We start from the raw sequence: 15559 nt of genomic DNA, 5'->3' as shown, positions 1-15559 counted from the left end.
TAGCCTGACTGTTGCAGCTTTTGCAGGCCAAAAAACGTACAGAAAAGAAACAGAAGCAGAAGCAGCAGCAGCAGCAGCAGCCGCAGCGACAACAAACAATTTGCATAAGCAACGCGCACTTTTTCGTAAATTAAATGCCTGGCCCGGTTAAATGGAGCACCCTGTTGTTGCTGGTGTTGCCGGTGTTGCAGTTGTTGCTGTTGTGTCTGCCAGCCATGGCCCAGTGCAATTAATTTCTTTTTAGCCGTGGCGGCGGCTGCATTCCTCTCTTTGTTGCTGCATATTTGCATATATTCCTGACTCACACTCACTTTGGCCTTATCGCATTTGTTTTATCACACACACACAAACACAACACTCACAGCCACAGCAACAACAGGGCCTTAAAAACGCATTCTGTTTGGGCCAAGTCTTCATGGGCCTTTTGCCCCTTGCCTTTTTCCCGCTGACGATGACGCCAGCGATCCTCCACTCCATGTTGCTAATGCGAGTGTTGCACGTGCTGCTGTCTCATGTTGCTGCTTGCTCTTGGCCCGGCTGGTTATTTGGCTGAAAGTGTGCCCCGGGGCTAAGCTGCCTGCCTCGTCTCGTTCGGCTGGCCGGTTGGCTGACTGGATGGCTGGCAACTTCCTTTTCGGCCAGTGTATTATTTCGTACCTCTATGCATATTTATGGGCCTTGGTTAGCAGCTAAAGCCGCTGCCTCAGCCATTTTTGAGTGCCATCATCATGTTCACGGGCCTGGGCGATGGAGTCGCCGTCCAAAGTTGGAGTCGGAGTTTTCAGGTAACGCATCAAAAGCAATTTGCATGCCATTTGCTGGGGAGGGAGGGATGGGCAGATCGACCAACCGGGATGAGCAGGTTTCTGGTTGGGGCAAGAATGCGATGGCGCTTAGTGTATGGCAATGTTTAAGCTGGCTCCAAGTGTAGATATAAGCTATGAGTGAAAACTAAATATCAGCGATACCTTACATATGCAATATTTACTTGTCACTGCGTTCTAAAATGCATTAAAATACTTTCTATCGTACAAAAGACGTATATAAATCGAAACATTTATACATACTATTGGCTACACTTTCAGCGTCTAATGTGCTTTCGTTAATATTTTAAATGTTTTTTTTTTGTACGTACCATAAGGATCCCCTTTAGATATAAGCCCCCTGAAACATATCACACTGTCTGATGTTTTTAGAGCACCCCTTCTAGAGTGTAGCACCAAAAGAACCCCCCTTTAAATGCACCCCGCCCCCGGCCATGATGAAAACGACTCAAAACTGATGATCTCTTCTCTCTCTCTCTTCTCTACCACCTTCTCTGCCTTTTTCGCGGGGTTGTCTCGTTGCAGGTACACGAGTTATGCGATAACTTCTGTCATCGGTATATATCGTGTTTAAAGGGTAAAATGCCAATAGATTTAGTGATCGACGAACGGGACACCACCAAACCACCGGAGTTGGGATCGGCGAACGGAGAAGGGCGCAGCAACGCCGACTCCACATCGCACACCGATGGAGCTAGTACACCAGACGTTGTGAGTACCCCCTTCGCGGGAGCACATGGTCCTATATTGGCGAGCTACAATGCGGTGGTGCACCCATGTTCGTAGTACGATAACGACCTTCTTGCAAAAACGAAGCGGGTGCTCACAATGCCCTGGGATTAAATGAATCAATAATAATAATTGCGATCAATCAATACGAAATGCCAATCGAGCGAATAACCGAGCGATAACCACAAAAAAAAGAAAGAAAAGAAAGTAAAGAAATGAATGTTGCTGCACACTGTTCAAGCAAATTAAGTAAAATTAATTCACTTTGTGCGAAAACAAACATAATATTAATATTGATGAATTCAAATCCAAATCCGAACGCAGAAGAAGTTGTACGTCATTATGAACACACACAAAACACCCACACACACATTGTAAATTAGTCAGAATCAGTAAATGAAAACAAAAAAAAAAAAAACATACAAAAAGCGAAGAAAGCCCAAAACAAAAAAAAAAATACCCACACAAAACACAAAAATATATTAATAAATTCAGAAATATACAGAATCAAGCGAAAAGGAGAGCAGAGGAATTTCCTAGCCGGAGCAGCAGCAGCAACATCAACGGCAGCTACATGCAACATGCGGCAGCAACATCGCCGGCCAGCAGCAGCAGCCGAGGACAGTAACCGACATGAGTGACTAACCAGCGACAAACGAGCTTCCAAGAGGCTTCGGCCACAATCCGAACCGAAAAACACAACGAACCGACTCCACGAACGACCAAACCGAACTGCGAACCACGAATCACGAGTGTATCTTGCGGATGCGGATACCCATTAATGTTGCTATAGCTGCCACGGCCAGAATTTGTTTGCTCTCCTCTGTGTACAGTAAATGCCATAAATATAAGTTCCGAAAAGCACTGAGGACAGCCGTGGCTAGGGCCGAAGTGAGTACACTTTTGCCTGCCCCACGCGCCTTCCCAGTTCATCTCACGCCCTCTCAAAAAACAGAAAACACGTAAACACAACAAACATCAGTTTATATATCTCAAGCAGATTGTAAATGATAAAGATAAACAATACGAAACAAAAGCAACTGAGCAACAATAATTAGAGCAACAAACAATTTCGCTTAATTTGTAAAAAGTACCAACAACTAATGAAACAAGAAAGCCAGATAAGAAAAGCATAAAGTAATTGAGAACTAAATTACAATGAACCATGTTCCAGAACTTCGTTTTTGCAAGAGGCCCATATAGCTCGCCAATATATTATTAATTATTATTAACAAAAACCCAACACTCACACACACCATTAACCAACTATTTTTGATTATTTTTCTTTACTTAACCCACACTGAACACCCTAAAAACAAAAAAAAAAACAAACTACCAACCAACAAGAATTGAAGTAATGAACTTATATTATGAGAAAGTTTACTAACCCCAAAACTAACCAATTTTTAACAATTTTACATATGCACATAACTCTATATAGAGTTCTATATAGAAACTATATATAAATACCCACAAATACGCATATATTATATATGTATACTGATATGATATGATATACGAGAGCTGGCCTGACTTTTCTGCCCTGATCCTTATCGGGTACAGTCAGTTAGACAGTGGGATCGATGGGCTCGCTCATCGGTTTTTGAGTTTGTAAACTTGTAAATACGTGACATCCCCCGTCCCTCCTCTCTGAACAATAACAGCAACAACAAGCAGACACTGACATAGCCAAAAACAAAAGCTTAACTACATAATACAGAAAACAGAAAAATACAAATACCAGACACACAGAGTATACGAGTATACCCCAACATTTCTAAAATCTCTCTCTATCTATATTACGAAAATTCTTACGTAAATCTGTGCCAATTACTTGGAAAATGATCACAGCCCAGCACCCAAGACTTTTCACCGCTGGAGGAGACCTATGCCAGCTATCGCATCAAACACGAGGCGGACTTTTAGTCCGGCCCGACTTTTCCCCTTCGACCCCCTCAGCAGTTCTCTATGAATATACTGAAAATCGATCTAATATAGAGATAACGCTTAGCCATGTAGTTTGTAACTAAAGTCAAGTCTAGGCTGCGCTTAAAAGAATTCACTCGCAAGTAAAAGAGAGAGGAGCAAACGCTAAAAGTATAGTTAATTCCTAGAAACTTTCTAAACATATTTTCTATGCTTAGTTTTCAATTTTTTTTTTCCTATATGTTTTCGGGAATTTTTCACTTTAGCAAACGTGTATACGATTTTTCAAAAACAAAACGTCCTTTTTCCCTCCTCGTGTTTTACAACACTGGAGCGAACTTGCCAAATAATTAATAATCAATAATCGCAAAAAAAAACGCTAAATGAGAATATTAACTATTTTCGTTAATCTTTTTTGTTTAACTCTGAACATGCAACGCATATACGTAAAAGAGATACCAGAAAAGAAACCCCAACCTGAGTTCAAATGCAAAGTATACGAATAAAACTTTATTGTTTATTAAATAATGAAAATGGAAATCGAAACAAAAACTTAAAGTTAATTTAATTAATTGAGGATTGCAATGCGCCTATACGAACGACATTTTAAATGAGCCGATACCCTTCAAGAACAATGATATACGTAAATCAACAGCAACAACTAAAAACTAAACAAACTTTTAGCATTTACTAAAGCAAATCGAAAACTACGCGATACTACTATTATAAAATAAACATAAAAGGAGAAAGCTAATGTAATTTAATTGAATTAGGGAGCCGTGGAGAAACTTAGAGATCCCACGCTCTCCTCCCCCAATTGTATACTATAGCGTACGTTATATAGTTCTTAGTCAGGCCCCAAAATCCCCAATTTACCAACCCCCCCCCCCCCCTTTGGAGTTGTATGCTAGGCGAACCCCTAAGCTTGCAAGCGAAACTCAAAGATACGAAAATCGTAAGCAGCAAACCCCTCTTCTAGCTACCAAAACCAACCAACAGAACACTTTCTACTGCTAATTTCTACTACTATTTTGAGTTGTAGACCTACTAAACCAACAAAACTACAAAAAAAATGTACTTAAATCGAACTGCGAACAGTCGATCGCAGTTCTTCAGCTATATGGGCAGTCATTTGTATACTTAGACTATAGTCGAACCGATTCCCAGCGGTTTATTATAGCCAACTAACTAAAAAACAACAACAACGTGAAAAGCTTTTGTACTATTTTTTCAAAACTACAAAACGAAAACTTCTTGCAAAACTATAAAAAAAATTTGCAACAAAAAAATTAAAATAGTTGTTGTACTTTGTCTCAAACCCAGAAAAAAAACAAAAACTTGTATGTAAGAAACTAAAATTAAACTTGAAAAATTGCTGTAATTATGTAATAATTTTTCTGTTAGCATAATTCGCCGCTTTAGTTAAAAACAAAACACTGTTGCAAAAAAGGAGAGAAAATACGAAGATGAACACTTTGTTTCCTATGAGTTTAGTGTGAGCTTTTTGCATTTCGTTATATATTATTTTTAATGATTTTTGTATTAAATGTTTTGCTACCAAAAAAATACAAAAATGAAAAAAAGAAGCAAAATTTTTATTGTTGCATTGTAAAAATAAACTAAAAATACAAACACAAATACTGAAACTGAAATACGTAATTGCTTTAGGTGATATTTTATAAAAATATAACACAAGTAAAAATAATAATAAAGAACTAAAATTAAAAAATGATGCAAAATATATACGTAATATGTTTTAAAAATCGAAAGAAGGCGCTTTTTTGCTTTTTACTATTTTTAAAATATAAAAAAAAATAAAGAAATTAACCATAATTTGAGCATACATTTTTTAATAATTATTATTATTGTTTTTACAAATAAAATGTTTTATTTAGTTTTTAGCAAAATTGTAAAATGAACGTAAATGTTAAAGGAAATGGAGGAGAGAAAACGCAATCAAAAATTGAGAGAAAAGAGAAAAGTAAAATGAAAATCCAACACAAAACAAACAGCAACTTCTATACGATATACGAATACATTTTAATGTAATATTTTTAATTATTTATATGTATACTAATAATATAATTAAAACAAGGAAAAACAAAAACACAGAAGAATTAAGTAAAAACAAAAAACTACAGAGTAAAGTTTAAAGAGTTAGCCAATAAATATATGAAACAAACGAAGAAACAAAAACAACAAAAAAAAAACCAAAATATATTTGAAAAGTATAAAACAAAATGAAATCGATTTTTTTCTGGCTACCCTAGTTTATAAGCAAGCATGGATTTTAGGACTCTTCCCAGCATCGAACTGGGAGCATTACGATGCAATTGAAGATCACCATTAATGGATATACCACAGACGAAACCAAAGAAGGATGACTATTAATTAAAGGATACGACATTTTTCCATTCTTTCAGCTGGATTTTCAGATCACCTAATTGCGGATGGATCTCAAGATGGATTTATGTCTACTGCTTAGGGACTTCTACTTTTCAGCCGCGTTTGGATACGTCTTATTCGTTTAACAGATCTTAGGATGGTAGTGTAGTAATATCTTTCTTTAGGTGTTCAGTAAAATCGGATTTATCGATTATAGATTTTCGAAATTACCTTAAGAGAGCTTTACTACATTGCTCTCAATGATCTTGTAACTTCTATAAATAGGTACCTAACATACTAAAGATTTTGTGACTTTCAACGCAGCTTAGGGCACTTATACTTATAGAACATATTTTCTAAATCTCCTTAATATTGATATATATGTATAATTTACTACATAACTTCCATTATAATGAACTCTACAACTCTATTAGCATTGACTTTTTGAGACACTCTATATTACTTACATTCTCTAAAACTGCAACTGAACTCCTCAGATAGTTTCACCCTGTTGAGGAACTGGAAACTGGACACAATCCTGGCTCCTGTTCCATTAGCAGCGGGTGTAAATTGAGAGGAGCTCGGCTCGTATTACTTGAAACCCAGTCGAAGGACGAAACCAGGCGGCACGTGTAAGCCGCTTAAAGTGCAGAGGGAGGTTTTCGATCCAGAAAATTGGGGGTGCTGCCAGGGATCACTGGATAAGTGCGCCAGATCTCAGAAACTCTGAAATTCGAGCAGTGAACCCAGCCCAACCCGATCGTATCGTATCGAATCGTATGAGACAGCTGCCACGCGGGGAAAGAACGTGTGTGAAACACCTTAAATGACTCTGTTTTTTTTCGGCTGGGCTTATTTTCCCCGGCTTTTTTTTGGGTGCGTGTTAGATGAGTTCGTTCGCTTAATGGTGGCTACATGTAATTTGGCATTTTGCGTGATTGCCCTGGGCGTGTTTCTGGGCTCTTGAAAGTCAAACCAATTCAAAAGGAATTTCCACCGAAGAAAATGCTCTTTCGTGTGGCTTGGGTTTTGTATTAATTTCTCGAGCAACGCCCCAAAACAAAAGCAAACAATTTTCCAAGCAGCGCGCGAAGTAACCTATAATTTTAGAGGCATTAAGACAATCCATTCCCTTTCCCAAAACTGACCAACTGGTTTTGAAATCGAAGACCAGGCCTGGTCCGAGGCTAAAATAAAAACCAAACTCGGACAAAAAAGTACGAGAAATACGTAGCAAAGGATCGAAGATTTTGGGGTTTTTGGCTTTGGCTCATTAGCGGCACTCTCACCTGAAGACTTTTGAGCCGAAATACGAGTTAGCCAAAAGGATTTCTTTCTTATAATTTGCTTTTATGCGGTTTTTTTTTCTGTTTGTTTTTCACTCTTGCGGCTTTCGGCGTCGTCATACTGTCTGCGTTTTGTGGCACAAACGAAACCGCAGAGCAGACTTGTCCCGAAATTTGTGCATTCATTTGTGAAACAAAGAGGGACCATCGCCAAGTCCAAGGCTACAATTAATAAACCAACAGGCCGCAAAAGCCCTACAAATGCCCGAAAAAAATCCACAAGGTTTGATCGCCTTTTTGCAGGGGGAAACGGTTCAGAAATACCCCTGTGTTACATTTAAAATGCATGTGCCCAAATGAGTTTATTAAGACAAATTGGTTAAATTAAAATCAAATTATATATGATGAATTACGTTGGCGGACAACAGTTCTTCGACACAACTTCAAGCTGATTGCCGTGCTAATACACTCCACACAAATACAGGGTACTCAGCGAAACCCAAAGTCATGAGCGCTTCACGATTTTGTGATCCGTCGATCTTTTGTTATTATGTATGAAGTGTCGCGTTGGCAGGAATTTCTCCATCGCACAACCAACAAAAGCAACAAAGGCAGACGATCCACAGACGGTTTTTTGGGTGGTGGACAGAGGGGTGGTGACCGCAAAAATGTCATCACTGCTAATGTTTCAATGCAGTTGCCACAAGATTTCGTCTGCGGCTGATCTGATGTTCGTTTTTTGTTAGCTTTCAACGGCAAGTTTTTTGACCAGAATTTGGATTGGTTTTGCCAGGGGAATTACACGTACTGAAAGCGTTGAATGCGATACCTTTTGGGTCACCAAAATCCTTGGGCGGCGTGAAAAGACATGCCAAACTGACGGCTCTCCTGTTTTATAACTACATATCTGAAATGAAAAAAAGGCTTAATCCTAATGAAAACTTTTGCCACACAATGTTAACTCCTAGTCGTAAACATTTTATGGAATATATCTTTTGTCCATTTAACTGTTTTACTCAATTCCAGGAAATCTTAGAAACTGGCCAAAAAACATTTTTGAAATCTTAATGAAATTTCGCTGCTCAAGTGTTGTTGCCTTCAAAGGACGGCGGCCGACAGGAGGAATACTCTACCTGATTGTGTCAACCCTTTTTTTTTGTTGGCCCTGCTGCTTACGTTTTTGCCATGATTGCGGGAGGGGCGATGGTGGTGGTGGTGGTGGTGGTGCCGGCCAAAAAGTATCAATTCAATGGAAATTTATGCCGTAAAAATGCCACAAGACAAGCCAGCAACAAAAAACACACACTCTTTGTCTTGGACCAAAACATTTTTTCCAATGAACACACAGTTTCGGTTTCATTTTTTGCGTTTTTGGCTTTGTGAAATATTTTTGCACCGAAGCTCCTCTATCTCTTGGACATTCAACTAAGCTGCAAATCGGTTTAAGAGCTTAGCGAAAAGGCGAGGGAAATTATACAAAGTCCGTTGGACGGTTTACTTTTGTGTCATTAGGCAAATGCAGCACCTCTCCCAGGCTTTTACCTTCTTTTTTTTTGTATTTTTTTTTTTGCCATGCCCACCTGAGGGAAGCCCTATGTGGGAGCTCAGCTCAGCTCTGAACAATTACCATTAATTACCCGGCGTATTCGCTGCACTTGGCACCGCAAATAACGCCACTGAAGTCCACTCGAATATCAAAAGGAAAGAGCAGGACAATTTACGCTTGTTTTAAACTCGATTAGTCAGCAGTTGATCCTATCATCGGATCAGCACTCCCTTCCCTCACCGTTGATCCCTTTTGACCCCATTGAGTGCTTTTCAATTACCAACACGCAACTGACCACAGAGAAAATATAAGAACGGGGGACCTTAAGTCCGCTTAGCCCGTATTGACCACTTGTAATGTGTAATCGAATCCAGCTTGAAGGGCATCTATTTCCTATGATTCAAATATCAAAAAGAGCAGCCACTTTGACCGCTGCTAATTGAATTTAGCTCGAGTCTCTTAACCCTTTTCGCAAGGTCCTTAAACATTTGCTGCTGATTGATCAATGTGGTTTCGAAAGGCTTCCAATTTGATGTGGATCGATATTTGCTAAACGTGTTCTCCTTGCATATTGAATGCATTCTATTTGTCATTGAACTTTTGATTGAAAATTGCTATTTTGCTCTGGCTTTCGGCCGATTTTCCTCTTAGCTAATTTTTGGCTCTGAATCCGACTTGGTCCACTGATTTTCGCCCACATCTTCGAGGACATAAATCACTTGCACTTAAACCCGCTGCTGGCGACGTCTTCGTTTCTATCTGTATTTTCCCGTCTATCTGTCTGTCTGTCTGATTGTCTGTTTGCCTTGGCCATTAGGCCCAGTCCTGGATTTTGGCTTATTTTCGGAAGGGTGTCCTTTGGCCTTTGTTGTTCTGCTGGCATTTCTATTGGCCCGGAAGCTGTGCGGCCAACATCTACAAAATAGTCAGCCCAAACTTATTTTCGTGGGGGCAGCAAATTTTTATTGCCTTTTTGTGCTTTATTTCCTGCGCACTATTTTCGGGCCTAAGAAGTTTTCCACCAGGAAATCCACGAGGAGTGTGGGAGTGGGGGTTCGGCTTTATGCCTGAATGGCGCGCCGAGCATTAGATAATGGTGTTCCTGCTTATTGCTTACATTGGATTTTTCTTTATCCCCACATCTCGGCGACTTTGGGGGGGATTTTCTATAATTTGCAGGCAGCTTAGCAAATTCCGCAGTGGGTTCAGTGGTCCGGGGGGCAGCAAAGAACTAGCCAGAAATAATTTATTGCATATATAATAGCGCACGTGCCATGAAACCCGACTCCTTTGTTTATTTTTTTGCCCTGGCCTATTTTCTCGATTTTTTATACTTAGACAGTACTATGATAAATTGCCTTATTCATACTACAACTATTTTAAAGTACTATAGTAGTATTCACATTTAACTAAAACTTTTAATTAGCCAAAAGATTTGGAGGGCTGCTAAGTGGAGCTTAACAGAAATTTCAATGGAACCAATGCCGCGTAAATCTCTAAGCTACTTTTACTTGCCAAGTACTCAGAACTGAGAATTCGAATTCTCTGCCCTTGTCTCCAGCTCTCCGTTCTCTGAGTGCTCAGGCTGCTTATCCGGCAAGGCAATTCCCATTTGGGCCACATATGCCCGGCATTATGGGGGCATAAATAAAAATGCCTGCCACGCTCGCTGCTAATAAATGAAATATGATGCCAACCGCCACCCTCAATGGAAATGGGAAATTGTCGTAGCTCCTGTTTATTGGCCCGGCCTCAAGTTTTCAATATCGCTGCATATTTCTGCACGGCGACACAATTTCTATATTTTGGCAAATTATTTTCTCGGTCGCGTATTGGATTTCCCTTTGGACGGCTGCCGAGCAGGGAAAACCACCCACTCGAAAACCCTCTTAGGTGTTCTTCCTTCTTGTTGTTGTTTTTTTTTTCTGTGGGCTACTGGGATGTGGGCTGTTGCTTTTCTTTGGTATGCGCGGTGCGAAAACAAAATTGACGTCAATTACGCAATGCACACGGGGCGCTGAATATTCACTCCCCGTTTTTACCAGTCAGACACCAGCTTTTCCCCGCTTTTGCCGCCTTTCCCCTGCTTTTCCTGCTTGGATGCCTGCGCTCTCACTAATCCGCTTCGGGGATTTGGGGAATTCTCGAAGCGGGGCGCATAGCATACTTTTCTGGGTGGAAAAAAGCGCGGGCAACACTTTGCGTCAGATGCTCTCAAGTTGCTGGTTTCGCACCCTCGGCGATGTTGTTGTTCCTTCTGTTTGCCGGGCGCTAATTAACGCATTAAATCATATTAATGTCGCCAAATGTTTCAAAGTCAGCCTGTCCCGCTCTGCCTTCGTATGCTTATTGGGTTTCCTTCGAAGGACTTTTGGTCCTGTCAATAAGCCGGCATAAATGCCCTCTAATGCAATGGTCGATTCGGGTGGGTTTTCCTACACTCCCAATGTTGCTGTTGCACCATCAGAAGTAGCTGGTGGTAATGGCCGATTTAATGCTACTGTTTTTGTATTTTAATTATATTCGTGAGCATACTTTAGTGTAAGAGCATTAGTAGAGAGTTATTTATAGGTTTTTGCTATTTAAATAAATGGCTTTGAAGCCAAACTTTCCTACTAAGTATCTATCTAGTCTCATTTTAAGGCAATATACTTATACTTTCTACTTTCTTTCTATCTTGTGTCTACATCAACATCAATTTCCGATACAGTTTAGGCCATATTTCCTGTAAAAGCAGCTTTAAGTGCAACTTGTCTTGCAATCGTCTGTCTTTAATAATTCTAGTTCTGCTGGTATTCAAGATGCTGCTAATGCTGCAACTTATAAAGTATCATAACTTGCTGTCAGCTTAGTTGTTGCTGCTGCAACTTTAGCTTCTGATGCAGAAAAATCACAAATTAATTAAAGAGTCTCGCGCGGTTCTGCTGCTTCGTCTCTCGCACAGCTAATAAAACTTATATAATAATTGTTCATAAAGTGTACAATATTATGTGTTTTCAAATGAGGTTTGGCTGGTCGGGCAGACGAAGACGCTGCATGTTGCATGTTGCTTGTTGCATGCAACGCTCATCGCAGACGCGAGACGAGAAGAGACGACTGAAGACTACTGACGAGCGGAGAGGGGATGAGAAGAGAAGCCATGCCGTGTTGTCAACTATTTCTTCGGTTCATAAAAATTGTTATTAATTGGCACTTAAATGCTCAAACGCAAAAGTTGAGAGACGACGACGATGAACGTTGATGCTGTGTGTTTGTTTGTCTGTCTCCCGAAGCGTGTTGTGAAATTTAAGCTTTTTAGCAGTTGTTGCTGTTGTGTTGTTGCCGATGTTGTTGCAGTGTTGCTGCTGCTGCAGTTGTTGCAGCTTGCCGTTCGTTCGCTCGTTGCATGTTAACCTTTGGCTCGCTTGTAATGAATGCAACCGAAACGAGCTGCCGAGGAACCAGAAGAAAGACGCAGGCTGCGGAAGAACGAAGCAGGCTACAACAACAACAGCAGCTGAAGAGACTTACTTAAAGCTCTCCATATAAATTTCCCGACTTCATGTGGCACTTGTTTAAAGTCCATTTTGTGCACTGCGTGAGTGTTTATTGAATGTCTCTTTTTTTCGAGGCTCAGACCCCAACATTTCCCCTTCCCTTTGCCAAGAAAGTCGAAGAAAGTCTGTCTCCGTTTTGCGAGAAAAATTAATAAAATGCTATAAAATGGCAATAAAACGCCAGTTTCATACATATGAATTTAGAGACACAAAGGGTATAATTGCCACAGTACTCATTCCTTGATTTGCAATGTTTTAAAATTGAACAATTTATTTATTTCACACATATTGAGACAAGAAAAGAGAAAAAACTTGTACCTATTATCAGCAATATTCCATCATATACACATCTAAATTGTTCCTCATAACGAAGCATGACTGTGCTCAACGCTTCGACTGTGTTAAAATCGAATTGCAATCTTTAGGCGCCCCAGCAATGTTAATTAAAATTATAAAAATACGAGAAAATTAAGGCACCCAGCAATGTGCAGGAGAACACCTTGAAAATATAATTTCTGTTTGAGCCAGCAGGCTCCCCACCTAGCGGCCCCTCCCCAAAAGAAACAACAGCAAGAAGTGGGGGCATCGGTTGGGGAATCATACGAACCCACATATATATATATATATATACGTTCGTACGTACGACTATATATCTGAGAGGCTGCCCCGTTGCCATTTTTGGCCGACCGACCGCTGTGAACTGACTGAATGTCTGACTGAGTCGGGTCTTGGATTCGAATTCGATTCCGTTTCCAATTGCCAGCTCGCTCGCCAACTTGGCCGAGTGTAAATGATATATGTGGGCACATCGGGGGGAATCGGGCGGTACAAAGGGGAGCGGACCGTACCGTCTTGTCTGTCATTTTGGAGCCACACAAAGATCCCAGGCCCGTGGGCTCCGGGGCTCCAAGCTCTCAGACCCGCGCCGAGTGCAAATGACTTATAAGAATTTAATATTTAACAACACAAATCAATTCAAAAATCATCAGAGGGGTGCAGCAAAAAGTGAAATACAAATGCAAAAACAAAAAAAAAACAGGCCAAAAAAAGAAACTCATTTGTTGCAGCTCGCCGAGGTTCGCCGGTTTCCTGGACAAAGTCTCATTTCGGTTCCTGCCCTTTGGTTTTGGTATCACTGCGCAGGCAACGAAAATGAAACTTTAACATTACGTTAAGGAAACGATCCGGCAAACAATGTAGAGAGGGGTGGGAGGTGGACGCAGAGGGGCTGCAGGGTGCCCAGCCCAACCGAGATGATGATGATGATGATGATGATGAGGCCGGAGTCTGAGCCCAAAGTCGTTAACATGGTGGTCGTTGCCGTATGGTATATGTTGTTGCAGCCTTTTTGTGGTCAGCGCAAAAATTATGAAAAATCTCAAAAAGAGCTGACTGCTTTTTTTCTTACTTCAGGCTTTTGGCCATGGCCTTTGTATGATTTCTTTCTGGCTTCACATCGATTTCGAATTTTCGTATTTCGTATTTTAAAATTGTATTTTTAGTGTCAGCTCCAAAAACTCCGCTTGCCCCGCCCCTCCCCCGAAAGGCACAAGGCCAGACATAAAATTAAAAAGACACACAAAGCGATCAAGAAGCAGCAGCCACATCGGCACAAAAGATGCATCTCCCGCTGCGACCCGAAAAGAATCGATAAATAATAATAATAAAATAAGGAACCGAACGCCAGGCGATCGATCCAAAGCTTGCAACAAACAAAACTCACGGAATTCAAACAGAAAAACAGTCTAGCAAGCCACACGAAAAAAAAAACACAAATTAAGCGCTAATTAAACAGAAACAAAAGTATGCAAAAAATACATTATTTATCAAACCAACACAGTTTTTAATGATCAAGTTGGAAAGTGATAATTAGGAAGCCAATTTGCCAGAGAACGGTAATATCCCAAAAATAAATCATTTTTACTAACCTCAAGAAAATAGCGTTAAATTGAGGAGACAAATCGCCCGAGTTGAAGAAGTATGCACTCGAAAATTATCGAGCACTTAACACGGTCGAGGCAAAGATTCCGATACGGATTCAGATACAGATACAGATGCTGGTGCAAATGCAGATGCAGAATCGGGATCGCGATCGACCATATTGCATTTGCCACAGAATGGGGATCGATGGGGCGATATATATCGGGGCATATAGAGGGGCTCTAGCGGGGGCAATCTGTGGCAATACAAACACTTTGCACTCAACACCCATTTAGCTAGGCCGCCTGGCTGATGATGATGATGATGATGATGTGGCCGCCAGCCGCCAACAGAATTGTTTACAATACAAAAAAGAAAAGCATAGGAAAAAAAGGGAATGCAAACCGAAAGAGCGCGGAAAAGTGGGGGAAATTTTGCGATCGATTGCAGCGCGGGCAAAGGAAAAGGAAAAGTGTGAGGAACCGCAGAGAGAACTGTAAACTATTTACAGCCTAGCTGGCTCAATGATTGTTTTGCTTGGGTTTGTTGCTGCTTTTATACAATAAAATTTATTTGATTTCTTTACGCCGCTTTCATGCCTCAGTATTTTCCTTCAATTTTCCCGCTTTTCCTTCCCCAGCGCCTCTGCACTTTCGAACGTGAACGCTTCGCTGAGAGCGCTGGTAAGCGGCAAGCGGCAAGCGGCAAGCGGGAAAATGCGGTACAGGGAAAATGCAGCACGGGGAAAATGCATGGTGATCATCGTGATGATGACGCCAACTTCGGACTGGCGGCGCGGTCGCTTCGCTTTTATAAAAATAAATTGTTCGCAGACGTAATGATGCGAAAGCAATTGAGAATTCTATATATGCAACTGTCTGTGCATGTGTCTGTGTGTCTATCTGTGTGCCTGCATTTGTTTGTTGTTTGTTGGAATGCGTAGAATTTCAATTGACTGTGGGCCGAGCGAGTGCGAGCGAGAGGGATGTAGGCAATAGAAAGAACCCACTTACACTAAGCTTCAAACTTAAGTCTTATCTCGCTGAAATTTCGAAATGAATTAGAAAAAAAGCTCGTACAAATATTCACTTTACATATTATTGATAGATATGTTAGTGCCGACTTACTTTCTCCTTTCGAGCAATTAAACTTAAAGATTAATAATCTAAACCTTTCCTCATTAAGGTCAGGGTTAGTTAGAGCCCGTCCAAAGTCAAATCGCTGTCTGACAACCTTTACCACCTCAATCTCCCTGCTGCATTCGCCAATCTACGGCCCACAGTGATCCTCGCATCGTGATCTCTTCCTTATCGGCGGTGGACCATCGATAATGATTATTTTGACAGGCAACTGACACGACCACGTGATCCCCTTGCCACTCGCTTTTCTCCCCTTTGATGTGCCCAG

The 15559-nt window shown here is 40.7% G+C and overlaps 1 protein-coding gene across 5 annotated transcripts in view; it reads left to right on the top strand.

Annotated features, from left to right (window-relative positions):
* The window catches only part of hth (homothorax), a 132008-nt gene that overhangs the window by 52291 nt on the left and 64158 nt on the right, over positions 1-15559 (top strand). For 2 of the 5 annotated variants that reach the window (NM_057228.5, NM_057230.6), the window contains exon 6: positions 1350-1535. In NM_057228.5, the coding sequence (NP_476576.1) occupies positions 1350-1535 (186 nt within the window). Of the gene's footprint in view, positions 1-1349; positions 5873-15559 lie in introns of those variants that run through there. The other 3 variants (NM_001014613.3, NM_057229.5, NM_001031999.2) reach the window with 3 other exon arrangements.

The sequence above is a fragment of the Drosophila melanogaster genome, chromosome 3R, assembly GCF_000001215.4.
Source record: "Drosophila melanogaster chromosome 3R".
NCBI classification, from domain to species: domain Eukaryota; kingdom Metazoa; phylum Arthropoda; class Insecta; order Diptera; family Drosophilidae; genus Drosophila; species Drosophila melanogaster.
The sequence above is the reverse complement of the archived record's forward strand: the minus strand, read 5'-3'. Positions and strand labels throughout refer to the sequence as shown.